This window comes from Leucoraja erinacea, chromosome 12, assembly GCF_028641065.1.
Source record: "Leucoraja erinacea ecotype New England chromosome 12, Leri_hhj_1, whole genome shotgun sequence".
Lineage (NCBI taxonomy): Eukaryota > Metazoa > Chordata > Chondrichthyes > Rajiformes > Rajidae > Leucoraja > Leucoraja erinaceus.
Genome location: NC_073388.1, coordinates 47765416 through 47783627, shown reverse-complemented (window position 1 = coordinate 47783627; position 18212 = coordinate 47765416). Strand labels below are relative to the sequence as shown.

Sequence of the window (18212 nt, the reverse complement as noted above, 5' to 3'; positions counted from 1 at the left end):
CATTCGGCCCATCGCGCCAGCATCGCCATTCAATATGATCATGGTTGATCATCTAAAATCAGTAGCACGTCCCTGCTTTTTCCCTATATCCCTTGATTCCTTTAGCCCTAAGAGCTAAATCTCTTGAAAACATCCAGTGAATTGGCCTCCACTGCCTTCTGTGGCAGAGAAATCCACAGATTCACAACTCTGGGTGAAAAACAAATCCTCATCTCAGTCCTAAATGACATACCCCTTATTCTTAAACTGTGACCCTTGGTTCTGGACTCCCCCAACATCGGGAACATTTTTCCTGCATCCAGCCTGTTCAATAATTTAAGAATTTTATATGTTTCAGTAAGATCCTCTCTGATCCTTCTAAATTCCAGTTAATAGAAGCCCAGTCGACCCATTCTTTCATCATCTGCCAGTCCCGCCATCCCAGGAATTAACCTGGTGAACCTATGCTGCATCCCCTCAAAGCAATAATGTCCTTCCTCAAATTAGGGCTGAGGATTGCATAATGGAGTTTAATACAGATAAGTGTTCAATATTATGAACCTACACAGAGAATGAATGGCAGGCGATGACAAATATCACTGATGAAAAATATCATCATTTTGCAAAGCTGGCTCTGTTGACCACAACTGCGATGAATTTGCAAGATATAACATTGTCCCAGGTAACTTGACCTGTACGTAGGCTTGGCCTAATGTTCTTGCAGTGATGACTTGACATCTGACTTGCATAGCCATGAGGTGTGGGTTAGTTAGGCTTTAGCAGCAAATGCAGGGCACCATAATGGCAAGTTAGATCAGAGAGAGGGAGAAACCAGTTGCATTTTACAGTGAGCTACCTGGCGCATAGGCTGGAGAGAGGGGAAGATTTTAAGAGAGCTGGGGTTATTTTATGGATCCAGAAACTGCTTAATAAAATTGGAGAGATTTTCTAAGGAAGTTTATGAGGGGACCGTTCTCTATATAATTTGGCACTTGTTTTGGGAATGTTGAATTTCTCAGCATGGGATGTGAGACTCCACCTTACACGCAATGCCTAATGGTCTCAACAACTTTAAGCTAGGTTACCTTGAGTGTCAATATCTCCTTTTGATTCCATTTCAGGCGAAACCAGAACTACTTGGACATTCTCCGATTGTTATCACTTGGAGATAAACAACTCAGTTCCTTTGACATTGCCCTGCGTTTCACTCATATCTTCTGGTTTGGTGACCTAAACTATCGACTTGATATGGACATCCAGGTACTCATCTCTTTCTTTCTGCTTCACTGGAAGCCTCTCGGGAACATGTAATATGGAAATAATAAAGAAGGTGGCTAACCATATTTAGATCTCTCAAAACCTCTACGCTCCTGGTTTCTTACATGCTTCCCTTAGTTCTTCCTTCCCCCAGGAACATACTCACACACCAGTGCTTATTCACAATCCTCAATGCACTGTCACCTGTTCAAATATCTCATTGGCCTGAAGATATCCCAGGGCCTGGGCAACAATTCAGAATGAGTTGTCCTTTGCATTCGGCACAGGGTTGATCCTTGACACAGAGCCGGGGAAAGGTTTATCTGCAGCTAGGGAAAGTGTATTGTTGCTCCCATGTGAAGATGTGCCTCTGTGGGTACATCTCCTCTCTTTATTTATTCAATGGAAGGAGTAGGCTTTGTGGTAAAGGCTTGGGGGCAACTTGCTTGGTTTGGTAATTTTGATGCTCGTTGCCAAGTGCCATGAGCTGTGCTGAGATCATCATGTACAGCAAAGTAGAATTCCTCTCCTCTCCACTGAGGATGACTGTCTATAAGTTCCCTCCAGAAATGGAGTGATGTAACATGATGATTCTTGGTGCCTCACCTTCCATTGTCATGGGAATTTTCTTGAGTCGTGTTGAGGACTTAACACCCATTTTTCCTATTATTGGCCATGGTAAATAGCTAGAACTCAAAGACCACTTGATGGGATAAAATAATGATGACAGGATGGAGTGTATTTTGGGGCAGAAGGTCGATGACATTAGATAATTGTTCTTTAATCACTAAGGCCAGTAAGAGAATCTTATAATACTTTATCTTCCAGGATATTTTGAATTACATCACCAAAAAGGACTTTGAAGCAATTCTGGCTGTTGACCAACTGAACTTGGAACAAGAGAAAAGAAAAGTGTTCCTGAACTTCAGTGAGTAAATCCCCAATGATCTAAATGTATTAAGCTGGTGATGTGTTATGCCCCAGTCCCACTTAGGAAACCTGAACGGAAACCTCTGGAGACTTTGCGCCCCACCCAAGGTTTCCGTGCGGTTCCCGGAGGTTGCAGGTGGTTGCCGGAGGTTGCAGGTAGTGGAAGCAGGTAGGGAGACTGACAAAACCCCCCCGGGAACCGCACGGAAACATTGGGTGGGGCGCAAAATCTCCAGAGGTTTCCGTTCAGGTTTCCTAAGTGGGACAGGGGCATTACTTTCAAATATATGAATGATTTGACACCATGGCATTAATGGCCTTTGTAACCAGTGTGTTAAAGGAGACAAAATGTGTAGGAAAGAACTGCAGATGCTGGTTTAAACCGAAGATAGACACAAAAACCTGGAGTAACTCAGCGGGACAGACAGCATCTCTGGAGAAAATGAATAGGTGATGCTTTGGGTCGAGACCCTGCTTCAGACTGAGAGTCAGGGGAAAGGAAACAAGAGAGATAGACAGTGATATGGAACAAGTGAATGAAAAATATGCAAGAAAATTAACAATGATAAAGGATCAGGCCATTGCGAGGTGTAGGCACGGGTTACAGACAATGAGACTCCACAAGACGACTTACAGACAAGGACCTTGTCTTCATCTCGAGTTCTGTAAATCCTATCCCTCTCAATACGTTGTTGATCAGTAATGACATCTTTAGTTTATAGGGCAGGAAATGGTTAGTGCATCGTACATTTCATTTCATATCTTCCCTGAGCGAAACCAAGCTGAAGAACCAATGACATTAAAATTGAGAGTCGGAATTGTGAAAATGAGGAAAATAAAGGACGTATTCATATTGCATGGTTTACATGCCAAACCACTTTAAAGCCAGCACTGGGGGGGGTTTGTTTAAACTGCGGTCGCTGCATTGTAGGTAATGCAGCTGCTTATTTCATGCAAAGCATGCATGCATAGCAGCAACAAATTAATATCGGCACAAGAGACTGAAGAGTCCCAACGCCCAAGGTCGTCAGTCCAATTCCTTCCACCAATGCTGCCTAACCTGCTGAGTTCCTGCAGCACTGATTCTTAACCAATTAATGTGTTCACCATTGTCCACGCTGTCTGAGGATAAATAATCTCCCCGCTCTCCTTCCAAAGCCTGACATCCACTTAGAGTTTGTTTGAACATCTCACCTAAAAGACAGTAGATCCAACAGCTCAGTCCCTTCAATGCTGCACTAAGGTGTGGACCATGATTTTGGTTCTCACTCCCTGGAGTGGACTTCATTCCACAAAGTTCGGAGCCATAGGTAAGAGGTTGGTGACTGAGCCAATGCTGCTGACACTTGGGGGGAAGGGAGGACAAGTTGGGCCGAAGGTCCTGGTTCCACACTATATCACTCCATGACTCTAAGGGAGGACAAGGAGTGCTGTAGTATTTAGATTCTATCAAAGGCAAAACCTTATGATTATGTCTCGACCCTTAAAACAAAACTTTTTATCTCGACCCTAAACATCACCCATTCCTTTTCTCCAGGGATGCTGTCTGACCCGCTGAATTACTCCAACGTTTTGTGTCTATCAGGTTTAAACCAGCATCTGCAGTTCCTTCTTACTCATATTAATTTGTCTCATCTTCAGTGATTGCAGCAACTAACAACTTACGTCAGGAACCCCTTCAGCAGGTCATCTTCACCTTATATGCCCGGTCCCTCAGGTCAGCTGGTCAGCTGCTCCTGGAGGTACCGAGGTCTAGTCGGAGGCTCAGAGGGTTTAGAGCCTTCTCTGTTGCTGCTCCGGCACTCTAGAACACCCTGCCGTTGCACATCAGACAAGCTCCCTCAAATCCATTTACAACACATTTGTACTCGTTGGCCTTTGATTGAGACTTTAAGCTGGTGTTTTTTTGATGTTCTTTATTTTATCTTTTCCTACTATTTCTTTGATTGTATTTGGTGTGTGTTAAACTTTTTGTCATGATTAGTGATGTACAGCACTTTGTTGCAGCTATGTTTGTTTTTTTAATCAAATTGCTATTATTATTATTATTATGGTGTTTACAACGTTATTATAAGCTTGTATTATCATTGTATAAAATTTTCATATTGTATGCCTACCTTTTTATTTGCTCAACCTTGTAAAAATTGTTGCCTAATTTCCAACCTTGTTGAACAAACATCATCATTGTGTATTAAAACAAAAAAAGAAATACTGAACTGATGCCAAAAATTTGCAATAAAAACAAAAATGACTGGAAACCCTCGACAGGTCAGAGCGTAACTGTGGACAGAGGGTTGATGTACTTTAGCAGTGCCAGATTCAGGGACAGTTTCTACCCACTGTCACCAGGCAATTGAACCATCCTATCCACAACCAGTGAGTGGTTCTGAGCTACATCTATCTCAATGGAGACCCTCGGACTATTTTAATCGGACTTTATCTTGCACTATACATTATTCCCTTTGCCCTATATCTGTACACTATGGACAGCTTGATTATAATCATGTCTTGCCTTTCCGTTGACTGCATAGAGGATGAATGCTTTTTGGTTCTTCATTAGGACAGCCAGAAGATTTAAAGTCATTGATGAAGTGTCTTAGTTATGTATCATTAACTGTTCCATTGTTGGATACACTCTTTGACCTGGTGACATTGTATTCAACCTTCTTTCTGTATCTGACAGATGAGGAGGAGATCACTTTCCCTCCCACCTATCGATATGAACGGAACACCCGTGACGTTTACTCATGGCAGAAGCACAAAACCACTGGGGTGAGTGTGATGTACCTCCTTGCTTTCCTAAGCTTTGCCTTTGATTCTTATTCCTTGCCCAAGCATGCAATTAGCAGGATGTCAGAGAGACTGAGATAGAGATGGATGAATGGAATACCTGGATGGTGTTGGTAAAGGTTATACAAGTAAGAGATCTACATATTTAGAAATGAACAAGGGAGTTTGAGAAACAAATTCAGTTCTAAAGGTAAGAGGTTATCACCATTACGGAAGTTTGATGTTAGCTGGACATTACTGGACATCAGCTGGACAGGACATGACATCAATATCTCTCCCTAAAGGAGTTGTGCAAACAACGGGACAAGGCTGGAATTACAATATGGGTCAAGGTACAAGCCTAGGAATTAGACTCACTTGCACACTATTTTTCTTCACTAGATGTGCATCAGAATAGTATCTTCTAGAAGAAGGATCTCGACCCGAAACGTCGCCCACTCCTTTTCTCCATAGATGCTGCCTCACCCGTTGAGTTAATCCATCATTTTTTGTCTCTTTCGTATCTTCTAGACACCTCAGTACACAGTTCACCTCATCCATTGACTCCATCTGCACCTCACGATGCCTCAGCAAGATAAGCAGTATAATCAAGGACAAGTCTCACCCTGGCCACTCCCTCTTCTCCCCTCTCCCATCAGGCAATGGGTATAGAAGTGTGAAAACGCACACCTCCAGATTCAGGGACAGTTTCTACCCAGCTGTCACCAGGCAACTGAACCATCCTACAGCCAGAGAGTGGTCCTGAGCTGCCATCTACCTCATTGGAGACCCTCGGACTATTTTAATCGGACTTTACAGTCCATCAGTTTGTTCTATACATTATTCCCTTTGCCTTGTATCTGTACACTATGGACAGCTTAATTGTAATCATGTATCGTTTTTTCCGTTGACAAGCAAGCAACAAAAGCTTTTCACTGTACCTCAGTATACGTGACAATAAACTAAAGTAAACTAAACTGAACTAGCATGGCTAACTGCTGATGCCACTAGTCATCCAGCATACATTCTGTCAACTTGCTATGATTAGGGAACATCCAGGCGAAGTATATTACCTCCAATGTTCACTCACAAAGAGATCAGGAGCATATCGAGCAGGGTTTGGGAATGAGATGCATTGATAGTATACACTGTATAGTATATACTGCCACATGAATGTCTTGCACACAGCATCTGCCATCCTCAGTGCCCTTTAGTCAGCATTATGGATAATTAATCAAAATCGGTTGTGAGCTGCATATATCCATCAATGTTTCTCTGTTAGACTGTGCCTGCAGTGGCTTCGGGTAACTTGCAAACCTGCCGTGGTTGGACTAAATCAGTACATTTGTTGGACACAGATTGATGCTCATATACACTGGGAATCTCTAAGACCTCCTCCCCAACATCCTTCTTCACCTCTGGGGCCGCCTTGCCAAACACTTTAATCTGCATCCCATTGCCACGCTTACCTTTCTGTCCTAGGCCTCCTCCATTGTCAGAGTGAGGCCAAATGCAAATTGGAGGAACGGCATCTCATATTTCGCTTGGGCAGCTTACAACCCAGTGGTATGAATATTGATTTATCTAATTTCAAGTAACCCTTGCATCCCCTCTCTCTTCATCCCTCCCCCATCCGTCATGCTAGCTTCAAAGTAATCTTAGAAACAGAAACATTGAAAATAGGTGCAGGAGGAGGCCATTCAGCCCTTCGAGCCAGCACCGCCATTCTTTGCGATCATGGCTGATCGTCCCCAATCAATAACCCGTGCCTGCCTTCTCCCCATCTTGTTGTGTCTCGTTATCTGTAACTCATTTTCATCGAGCCCACAGCTAACAATGGCCTGTATCATGGTAACTTGTTTGCATATCTTTCATTCATTTGTTCTCTATCTCTCTATCTCTAGAGATATATATCTTTCGTTTCCCTTTCCCCTGACTCTCAGTCTGAAGAAAGGACTCGACCCGAAACGTCACCTATTCCTTTTTCTCCAGAGATGCTGTCTGACTCGCTAAGTTTCTCCAGCTTTTTGTGTCTATGAAGCCTTTGCTGTTGATGTACAATTGCTGCCTTGGGATGTTTTCTCTAAATGTTATTCAGCATCAAGTGCGACCATGGTTTCACACCCCATCAGATTTTACTTTCCATTTGAAGTCAGTATTATTTTAGAATTAACAGGAGATCAGAGGTCATACAGTGTCCATGGGGAGAGAAACAGTCAACGTTTTAAGTTAATGATTAATGCAGAGTACTGAAAGAGCGGTGGAGAAAGTTTCGATGCATTGGTTTAAAGTGTCCAAACCTCTGCAATTCAGCAATTAGAACCTTTGACTAGAAATTGTAAATTCCCCTTCATTATTCACATGGGAAAAGAGGAAAACCATAACCAAACACCCATCATATTGTTGCTCTTTGTCTATGTTATAGATAAGGATAAATGTTCCATCTTGGTGTGATAGGGTCTTGTGGAAATCCTATCCAGAGACGTATAATCAGTGTACGTCATATGGTGAGTACAATCTTTCCATATTGGCAATACTGTTTCCTCTACAACTAAAAACAAAGGGGTAAACGGCAAGTGAAGTGCTGTAGTGCCACAGTTATCATTCACCAGTATGTACAGACATTTTCCACAAAGTTTGGGAAGCTGAACTCAATCAGCCTTTCCAATGCAAGCAGTTATGCTTCTTATATTCTTAAGAGGCCCATGTCAAAAGGCAATGAGGACATATATTGCAAATGCCATCATATCTAAGAACTATAATGAATACAGCTTGCAGCTTAACACAACAGCTGTTTAACACTAGCACTGAAAGCAATAAAAGAAATTGTGAACCACGTCATTATCTGTGGTTGGTCAGGAGGTTAATGGAGATTTTTTTTTATCCTTGCACCTGTTTTCTCAAGTTCCAGTAATATACCAATTAAATATTAGTTTCTGCTCTGAATTGATGAGCAGATTAGGTGTGGGTTCTGTTTCCTCCTCCAATCTGGAGAGGAACCTTTTGATTTTATTCACTTGCTTTTGCTTTCTGCAGGCTGCACGGATGACATCATGACCAGTGACCATTCACCTGTTTTTTCTACATTCGAAATTGGAGTCACTTCCCAGTTTGTGTCAAAAAAAGGTATTGGAATAAAGTTATGCCCAGAGGGTGCGGGTTCAAGATGGGAGGGGAGGGATTTAAAAGGGATCTGAGGATTAGTATTGTCACAGAGACGCCAGTACATATATGGAATGCGCTGTCGGAGGAAGTGGTAGAGGCAGGTAAAGCCAAATCTTTTAATTTTAAAATATGTTCGGCACATTGAACAGATCAGGGATTTTGGGAATGCTGCAATGGGTAAATATCAAATTGCTTTCACCAGCTGGGCTGCCATTAAGGCAATAGAAAAATACTGCATATAATGGGGTAAATAAGGGAGATGGATGCACTATTATTAAATCAAAAGAGGCATTTTTATACTTGGTTTAGTTTAGTTTAGTTTAGAGACAGGGCATGGAAATAGAACCTTTGGCCCATTGAGTCCATGCTGACATTCCATTACCCATTCACATCAGTTTCATTTTATCCCACTTTCTCATCCACTCCCTACATACTATGGGCAATTTACCTACAAACACACACATCTTTGGGTTGTGGGAAACTAGAGCACTAAGAGGAAGCCCATGCAGTTACAGGGAGAACACGCAAACTCCACACAGAGAGCACCTGAGGTCAAGATCGAACCCGGGTCTCTGGTGCTGTAAGGCAGCAGCCCTACAGGACATTATTGCAGAGACGGTTCACCAGACTGATTCCTAGGATGTCAGGACTGTCTTATGAAGAAAGACTGGATAGACTTGGTTTATACTCTCTAGAATTTAGAAGATTGAGAGGGGATCTTATAGAAACTTACAAAATTCTTAAGGGGTTGGACAGGCTAGATGCAGGAAGATTGTTCCCGATGTTAGGGAAGTCCAGGACAAGGGGTCACAGCTTAAGGATAAGGGGGAAATCCTTTAAAACCGAGATGAGAAGAACTTTTTTCACACAGAGAGTGGTGAATCTCTGGAACTCTCTGCCACAGAGGGTAGTTGAGGCCAGTTCATTGGCTAGTTTAAGAGGGAGTTAGATGTGGCCCTCGTGGCTAAGGGGATCAGGGGGTATGGAGAGAAGGCAGGTACGGGATACTGAGTTGGATGATCAGCCATGATCATATTGAATGGCGGTGCAGGCTCGAAGGGCCGAATGGCCTACTCCTGCACCTAATTTCTATGTTTCTATGTTTCTATGCCACTGTGCTGCCCTTTAGTCAGTTTGGTCAGAGAGTCATGAAGCCGGGAAACAGGCCTTCCGGCCTACTGAGTCTGTGTCATCCATCAAGTACCCATTTACCCTGTACCACTGTACTAGTTCCCATTTCATTCTTCCCACACTCTCATCGACTACTCCAGATTCGACTGTTCATCAGTATACCGTGGAAATTATACAGTGGCCAATTAGCCGATCAAACCGCGTGTCTTTGGCATGCGGGAAGAAACCCGAGCAGTTGGTGGAAACCCAACCCTAGTCAAAGGGAGAATGTGCACACTTCACACACACAGCACCCTATCAGCAATGATCCCAGAATACAGGGGTTGTAAAGCAGCATCTCTATTTGATGTATCACCACATCAGCCTTAATGTATAATAATATGGTTGATCAAAGATGCAACATTAAAATGGGTTATTCTTTTGATTCAGGTGTTTTTAAGTCCAATGAATGATGTTAATTCCTGTTATTCACAGGCCCTGGTAACAATTCTGGACAAGCCTGTATTGAGTTTGAAATTATTGAGGTCATCCTGAAGACAACTTGCAAAACAAAGTTTTTCATTGAATTCCATTCAAGTTGTTTAGAAGGTACAGGAATGATTAATAGTTACATTTCAGCCGTTAATGTCAGCATCATAGGTTTAAGAATGATGGGTGGGAGAGGAAGTGTGTCTATGGGCTGGAGGGGTTTGCCAGGGGGGGGGGGGGGAGGGATGTGGGGGGTGTAGGGGCGTTGTGGTGTGGGCAGGGTATGGGTGGGAGGGAAGATGTGGGAGGGGGAGGAGGTGGTTTGGGGGAGGGGTGTGTGTAGGGAGGGGTGTTGAGGGGGGGTTTGTGTGGGGGGGGGTTGGGGGGGGGGGGTTGTGGGAGGGGGGGTGTGGGAGGGGGGGTTGTGCAGGGGAGGGGGGGATTGTGGGCAGTGGGGTGTTGTGGAGGAGGGGTTTGTGGGTGGGGTAGAGGTGTGTGGGGGAGGGGGGGTTTAGTGGAGGGAGGAGGAGGGTTTTGTGGGGGGGGTTGGTAGTGGGGGGGGGGTGTGGGGGGGGGTGTGGCGGGTGGGGGGGCATTGTGGGGGTTGTGTGGTGGGGGGGGTTTGTGGGGGGGTGTGGTCGGGGGGGGGCAGAGGAGTTGTGAAGGGGAGAGGGATGTGTGTGGGCAGGGGTGTTTGAGAGGGGTGTGAGGGGCAGGTGTGGATTCTGAGGGGTGTGGAAGGGGAGGGAGGGAGGGATGTGTGGGGGGGGGAGTTGGGGTGTGGGGGGTAGGGGTATGGGGGCAGGCGGGGAGAGAGCTCAGAGTAAAGACGGGGAAGAGCCATGGGGGAGTGCGGGTATTACAGGGAGGGGGCAGGAGCCAGCAAGGGGGTCCAGAGGGGAAGAGGCTGGGGGTGCGATGGGTGCTGGTCGCTTCACTGGTCGTTCTCCTCCGCCGGGAGTCTCCGCTTTCCATTTGGCGAGATCAGCCCCATCTCTGACTCCACGTTGGCTGGGCTGGGCCGGGCCGGGCCAGGTCTGGCCATCCAGAGCCTCCGCAGCTGCAGTAAAGACGCAGAGGGGGGAGAGAGCTTGGGGTGTGTGTGGGCACGGGGAAGGTTGTGAGGGGTGTGTGGGCAGAGTGAGGAGAGCTCTGAGAAAAGACGGGGGAAGAGCCACGAGAGAGTATTACTGGGGAGGGAGTTAGGAGCCAGCAAGGGGGACCAGTGGAGAATGGGTTGGGGGTACGATGAGGACTCAGAGCGGGCACTGGCCGCTTCACTGGCCGCTTCGCTGGTCGTTCTCCTTGGCACAGCTAGCGGACTGAATCAGCACGTCTTGTGGACTCAATTAGCACGGCTTGCGGACTCAGCCCCGCCTCCGGGACTTTATTCTCCTCGCCCCACCCGCTGATTAATAGCGGTGCCGGAAGGGCGTTACCTTCATGGTGACTGACAGGCCAGAAGACCAATCTCCTGATCTCACAATTTTTAAAACGTTCATAACTTTTTTGTAATATTCCACTGTAATATTTTTTCAAACTCTCCTAAACTCTTCTAAACTTGCCAATTAGGTCGCCGCAGTGGGACAGCCCCCTTAAGGTGGTGTCACCCAATCAAGATGAGAATAGCCATATTTTACATTTGTTTTCACAACTATAACTTGGCTAGTGTTCTTTGTGAAATTTCCGGCAACATCACTCAGCAACACTACTGTCATCTATCTCCACCCGAGATGAATTTCCACAACTTAGACCTTTACACACTCCGCACGGCCATGTGCAGTCATTGGGAATACTTTTACAGGTGCATCTTCTGCTGCTGCACCCGGTCTCGCAGTTACACCTGAATACATAAATAAATGTATCAAACTGATTCTATAATATGAGCGGGAGCAAACCATGTGTCTTCTCAAGCCTGTTGAATTAATAAATGAGAAAGGACACAACGTGCTGGAGTAACTCAGTAGGTCAGGCATGATCTCTGAAGACATGGATAGGTGATGTTTTGGGTCATCACCCATCCATGTTGCCCAGAGATGCTGTCTGACCCGCTGAATCATTTCACCGCTTTGTGACCTTTTGTGTATTAACTAACATCTGCAGTTCTTTGTTTATACATTAAATGAGAACTTCCAGTCCACACTTTATTTACATGAACCTTACTTTGTACCAAACATGATGCCAGGTTAAACTGCTTATCTGCCTGTACATGATCTATATCCTTCCATTCCTTGCACTTCCACGTGCCTCGTTGGTATCTGCTTCCCCCAATACCTCTGGCAATATATCCCTCACAACCAATCTCTGAGTAAAAGATTTGCCTTGCACATCTCCACTAAACTATCCACCTCTGAAGAAGATTATCGACCCGAAACGTCACCCATTCATTCTCTCCGGCGATGCCGCCTGACCCACTGAGTTACTCCAGCACTTTGCATCTATCTTCACTTTAAACCAGCACCTGCAGTTCTTTCCTACACCCCTCTCACCTTATATCCATGTCCTCTACTATTGGTCACTTACACCCTGAGAAAAAGGTTCTGATTGTCTACCCTATCTATCCATGTCATCATTTTATTTACTTTCATCAAATCGCCCCTCAACCTCAACCTCGGATCTTATAGAAACATAAAATTATAAAAGGACTGGACAAGCTAGATGCAGGAAAAAATGTTCCCAATGTTGGGCGAGTCCAGAACCAGGGGCCACAGTCTTAGAATAAAGGAGAGGCCATTTAAGACTGAGGTGAGAAAAAACTTTGTCACCTAGAGAGTTGTGAATTTGTGGAATTCCCTGCCACAGAGGGGAGTGGAGGCCAAATCACTGGATGGATTTAAGAGAGAGTTAGATAGAGAGCTAGGGACTAGTGGAATCAAGGAATATGGGGAGAAGGCAGGCACGGGTTATTGATTGGGGATGATCAGCCATGATCACAATGAATGGTGGTGCTGGCTCGAAGGGCCGAATGGCCTCCCCCTGCACCTATTTTCGATGTTTCAGAGAAAATGTCTTTTCAAATGCAACTTTGGCTCTAAAATGCAATTATAGTATGAAGTAATTGTCCCTAGTGTCTGACGTATTAAATGTTTGGTTCAACAGGAAAAAACATCCCTAAACTGTACATCTATCTATCTTCTATCTTCTATCTATATCTATCTCTACTTTTACTAAAACTCTCATCTTGTCCTTTTTTTAAAAATTTGTGCAAAAACGGTACCTTATATCGCTAGGATTTTTTGCTGCCTTACTCACCGTTCTCCTCTGCACCAAGCGCACCAAGTTTTGTTCTGATTGGTGAAATATCAGAAAGGTTATGAAGGTTTAAAAAATCATGAGATCAGCAGATTGGTCTTCTCGGCTGTCAGTCACCATGAAGGTAATGCCCCTTCCGGCACCCGGAGGTGGGGCTGAGTCCATGGGCAGCGTGCGGGCAGAGAGCAGCGTGCGGGCTGCTTTTAAGGTGATCAGCAAGATGAATCGGGAGCTGTTAAGTTGAACCGGAAGCCTCTGAGTGAAGTCGGAGTGTGACCAGGAGTTGCTACGTGAGGCCGAAAGCTTAAGGTGCGGGTTGAGCAGTGTGAGCTGCGACCACACCCCCCTTCCACCTCCCCCCCAACCCCCCCCCCCTTCCCCCACCCCCCCCCCCCCCCCCCCCCCCCCTTCCCCCCCTCCCCTCTTTCTCTCACCCCCCCCCCCCCCCCCCCCCCCCCTTTCCCCACCCCCTTCCACATCCCCCCCCCCCCACACCCCCCTGGACCCTGGGTCCCACATAGTCTAGTGTTTTAATAATATAAGGTGATCTAAAATGCATTCTCCCATCACAGAATTTAAGAAAAGTTTGGATAATGGTACACAGCTCTGCATTCAACATGGATTCTTGAGAATTGAATGGTCTGCACATCAGTTGCCAATGGTAGGTTAAGGCCCTTCCTAATGAAACATAATAATACAATTCGAGAAAGAGGATGCTCAACAGGGTATTCAATATTATAATTAGATTTGATAGATGTGAAATTCTACTTGATTACTTGACTAATATTTCTTGACTGATGACAGCACAGTAAATGCATCAAACCCATCTGATCAAAATATTAAGACAGATTACTGTATCAACTTTATTCAGCATTTTTCAGTGCCCTCGATGATACTTAGGGGAAGCTTTATTCTCGACAATGAGTAGAGTAAATCTTCCTGTGCTCTATTTAAATCCAGATGGGATTGAATGGCCACTGTTGTAGACAGAGTGGAAACATGTGCTGGGAAATTACCTTGCACCAAATCGTAAGCTACTTGGCCCCCAGATTCAAGCTCTGATTCAGGGCTCACTACCAGCTCTGTATCAGAGGCACCATGTACTGTAATTTCCATTATAATTATAGTGAGAAACAAAATAAAGAGCATAGAACATAGGGCGACATGGTGGCGCAGCGGTAGAGTTGCTGCCTTACAGCACTTGCAGCACCGGACACCCGGGTTCGATCCCGACTACGGGTGCTGTCTGTATGGAGTTTGCACGTGACCTGCGTGGGTTTTCTCCGAGATCTTTGGTTTCATCCCGCACTCTAAAGACGTACAGGTTTGTGGTTAATTGGCTTGCTATACAGGTAGATAGTACCTAGGTTACACAAAAAAGCTGGAGAAACTCAGCGGGTGCAGCAGCATCTATGGAGCGAAGGAAATAGGCAACGTTTCGGGCCGAAACCCTTCTTCAGATTTCCTTCGCTCCATAGATGCTGCTGCACCCGCTGAGTTTCTCCAGCTTTTTTGTGTAACCTTCGATTCTCCAGCATCTGCAGTTCCCTCTTAAACAGATAGTACCTAGTGTGTGTAGGATAGTGTTAGTGCGCGGGGATCGCTGGTCGGCGTGGACTCGATGGGCCGAAGGGCCTGTTTCTGTGCTGTATCTCTAAACTAAAACTATATTAAACTAAATAGGACAGTACAGCACAGGAACAGGCATTTTGGCCCATTAGATCCATGCTGTCAGGCTAACCTAATCTCCACTGCCTGTGTATGAACCATTTCCCTCCATTCCTGCATATCCACGTGCCTATGTAAAAACCTCTTAAAGGCCACTATCAATCTGCCTCCAACACCACCCCTGGCAGTGCGATCCTGGCACCCACCACTCTCTGTGTAAAAAAACATATCCTGCACATCTCCTTTAAATATTGCCCTTCTCAATTCAAACTTATTCCCTCTGGTATTCACTGGATTCTGCAGTTTCTTAAGATCAACAGAATATAAGAATTAGGAGCCGGTGTAGTCCATCAGCGCTTCCAGCCTACTTTGTCATTCATCAAGATTATCTGATCTATTATCTCAGCTCTATTTTCCTGGATCAGCCCTAAATCCTTCGATTCCCCGAATACCGGGAAATCTCTTTTGAATAAACCCAATGACTGTGTCTCCCCTGTCTGTGAGGTTTCACTATCCTCTTAATGAAGAAATGTTTCCTCCTCTTTATTTAACTAATATTGTTGTTGCTTTTAATAGTTGTCTCCAATTCTGTCTGAGATTGAGTATCTACAAGATCAGCATCTGCTATTGACCATAAAATCCACAGATGGATATGAATCCTATGGTAAGTTGGAGCTGCTGTAGCTTTTATTGCAAGGTTTTGTGTTTATGGGAACAAGACTTTGAGATGTCGAGGTGGATGTTCCTCCTCAGTGTACAAGATGGTAAAGCCATCGTCTTGGAATTTGCCTTCAAAATGTGTTTCAGCAGCAACTACAGTCACTACCATTCTGCAAAAATTCCTGCTGGTGACCAGGGATGAATTGGGATACGAGCGTGTTAGTGAACTATAAAGGGACATATGTTATGACCAATATCTGACAGCTTGCCTGAGATTAGGCATTGTACTGACTTGTTTGAGCAGCCTTGTCATTCTCCCCCTTGAGATACCCTGCCATCCAACCATTGTAAATGATTACATTTTGGACTACAGAAGCCAGGAATGAAACATAACAAGGGGTCATTTTATAACTCTGGCTGTCACTATAGGTGATACCCAGAATGGAGTAAAGGTCCCAAAGTGCCCCATTAGAATCTATTGCCAAGGGGTTTGGAGACTTTCAGCAGAATGCCAGCTGCCTGGAATCAGATGGTCCCAAAAATAACCACAAGTGAGCTGTTGACAAGGAATTGCAGTTGCTGCGATTGTGAGCTAAACACAGTGCTGGTGTTAAAGCTGATCACACAGCCTCTCTGGAGGGAATGGATGGGTGAAATGTTGTGTCGAGATCCTTCTTCAGGCTGACTGTAGTATGGAGGAGAAAACTGGAAAAGAGAGTTGGAAGCAGTAAAAGGCCAGGCAAGGTGGATGAAGGTGAGGGAATTGATTGGGAAATGGATGCAGTAAGTAACGTAAGCTAAGGTAATAAGGAGACAAAAAAGTGTCAGATCAAGAGAGAAGATGAATGAAATGTAGTCAGAGGAGGGATAAGAGTGGAAGAGAAGTAGGTATCAAAAGAAGGAAGAAGCTGAAACGGTTTCAAGGAGTGTCAGATACAGAGAGAAGATGAGTGAGTGAGGGATACGAGTGAAAGGAAATGGGAGGGAGTGGAGCGAGATGGTGGGAGAAATGTGTGTGCATTGGGATGGGGTGGCACAGGAAATATAAAGGGGGAGGGGACTTATAACACCATAAAACATAGGAGCAGAATTAGGCCATTGACTTGGCCTCCACCACCATCTGTGGCAATGAATTCCACAGATTCACCACCCTCTGGGTAAACAAATTCCTCCTCCATTCTAAAGGTACACCCTTTTATTCTGATGCTGTGCCCTCTGGTCCTAGACTCTCCCACTAGTGGAAACATCCTCTCCACATCCATCTATCTCGGCCTTTCATTATTCGGTGGGTAGCCATCATCCAATCATTGTTTTCTTCTGCTGGGTTGACGGGATGGTGGCCGTTACCATTAAATTAACTTCAAAAGTAAACTCTGCACTGTTGTCCACCCACACAACATCTCCCACTCCTACCTCCCCCACCCACCCACAAGGCCTGAGACCAGAGGGGATGATTTGCAAAAGGACACAAGGTACTGGAGTAACTCAGTGGCTCAGGCAGTCTCTCTGAAAATCATGGATAGGTGACGTTTCAGGTCAAGTCCGGTCTTTAGACTGATTGTTTGGGGGGAGAAGCAAGTTGGAGGAGGGGAGAGGCAGGACACAGCATGGTAGGTAATAGATGGACCCAGGCGAGAAGGATTTTCTTATTTTGGCAATGGATAATCTCCCTTCAGAGACCTGACATATAACTCAGACTACACTAGCTTAAGCCAGGTTAATGATATATACCCACTACCAAGCACCCATCTTAGTTGATCAGTATCTCTCACTCCATTGAACATAAAATAAACACCCCAAAAGTATTTCAATCTATATGCTCCAAAGAATGTAAAGGTGACCATTAATTGCAGAAATTCTAGTATAATACCAGAAATTCTAGTATAATATAAGAGAAGGGCTTGGACACACTAGAGGCAGGAAACATGTTCCCGATGTTGGGGGAGTCCAGAACCAGGGGCCACAGTTTAAGAATAAGGAGTAAGCCATTTGGAATGGAGACGAGGAAACACTTTTTCTCACAGAGAGTGGCGAGTCTGTGGAATTCTCTGCCTCAGAGGGCGGTGGAGGCAGGTTCTCTGGAAGCTTTCAAAGGAGAGCGAGATAGGGCTCTTAAAATTAGCGGAGTCAGGGGATATGGGGAGAAGTCAGGAACAGGGCACTGATTGAGGATGATCAGCCATAATCACATTGAATGGTGGTGCTGGCTCGAAGGGCCAAATGGCCTACTCCTGCACCTATTGTCTATTGTCTATTGTCTAATACCATTAAGTACATGTGAATCTTTCAGTCAACATTTCCACTTGAATCAACCTTGCCTCTTGATCTGTTGCAGGAGAGTGCTGTATTGCACTGAAGTCTTTGATAGGAAGCACGCCACAGATGTTTGAGACGGGACTATCTCACCTGGGAGATGAGTCAGGGTCTATCCGGGTGACGATGAGGGTTGTGGTTCCCGCGGAGCGTAAACGGACTCGGGAGCGTCTCTATGGTGCGTTCTCTAGGGTGGGAGAGGGAGAGCATTCCTAACGCTTCACATTGTTGCTGGAGTTCATGGGTTTCTCAGCCTTGCAGTGGAACAGCAGCCGTCACGAGAAAAACACTGCAGATGCTAGATTTCTGAGATAAAGATGCAAAAGCTACAATCGCCCAGCTGGTCAGGCAGCACCAATGGAGACCTTTAAAAAACATTTATATTCAAATCATCATTTCAAGTTGCAGTGAAAGGGGACAGGTGAAGAGAAGAAAGGAAATATCAGTGAGCGGGTGAGACCAAGAGAGAGATGAATGTTAGGTACACAAAAATGCTGGAGAAACTCAGCGGTGCAGCAGCATCTATGGAGCGAAGGAAATAGGCAACGTTTCGGGCCAAAACCCTTCTTCAGACCTCCTCCATGTTGATGTTGGTTGAGAGAAGGTGGTGAAGGTTTGTT

The 18212-nt window shown here is 45.1% G+C and overlaps 1 protein-coding gene across 1 annotated transcript in view; it reads left to right on the top strand.

Moving 5' to 3' along the window:
• LOC129702347 (phosphatidylinositol 3,4,5-trisphosphate 5-phosphatase 2A-like) overlaps window positions 1-18212 on the top strand; it is a 109823-nt gene extending 91611 nt beyond the window's left edge. The window contains exons 15-23 of the mRNA XM_055644109.1: window positions 1101-1239; window positions 2065-2164; window positions 4850-4938; window positions 7361-7442; window positions 7972-8061; window positions 9706-9819; window positions 13524-13612; window positions 15196-15283; window positions 17615-18212. Of these exons, the coding sequence (XP_055500084.1) occupies window positions 1101-1239; window positions 2065-2164; window positions 4850-4938; window positions 7361-7442; window positions 7972-8061; window positions 9706-9819; window positions 13524-13612; window positions 15196-15283; window positions 17615-17808 (985 nt within the window). The 3' untranslated portion in view covers window positions 17809-18212. The remainder of the gene's footprint in view (window positions 1-1100; window positions 1240-2064; window positions 2165-4849; window positions 4939-7360; window positions 7443-7971; window positions 8062-9705; window positions 9820-13523; window positions 13613-15195; window positions 15284-17614) is intronic.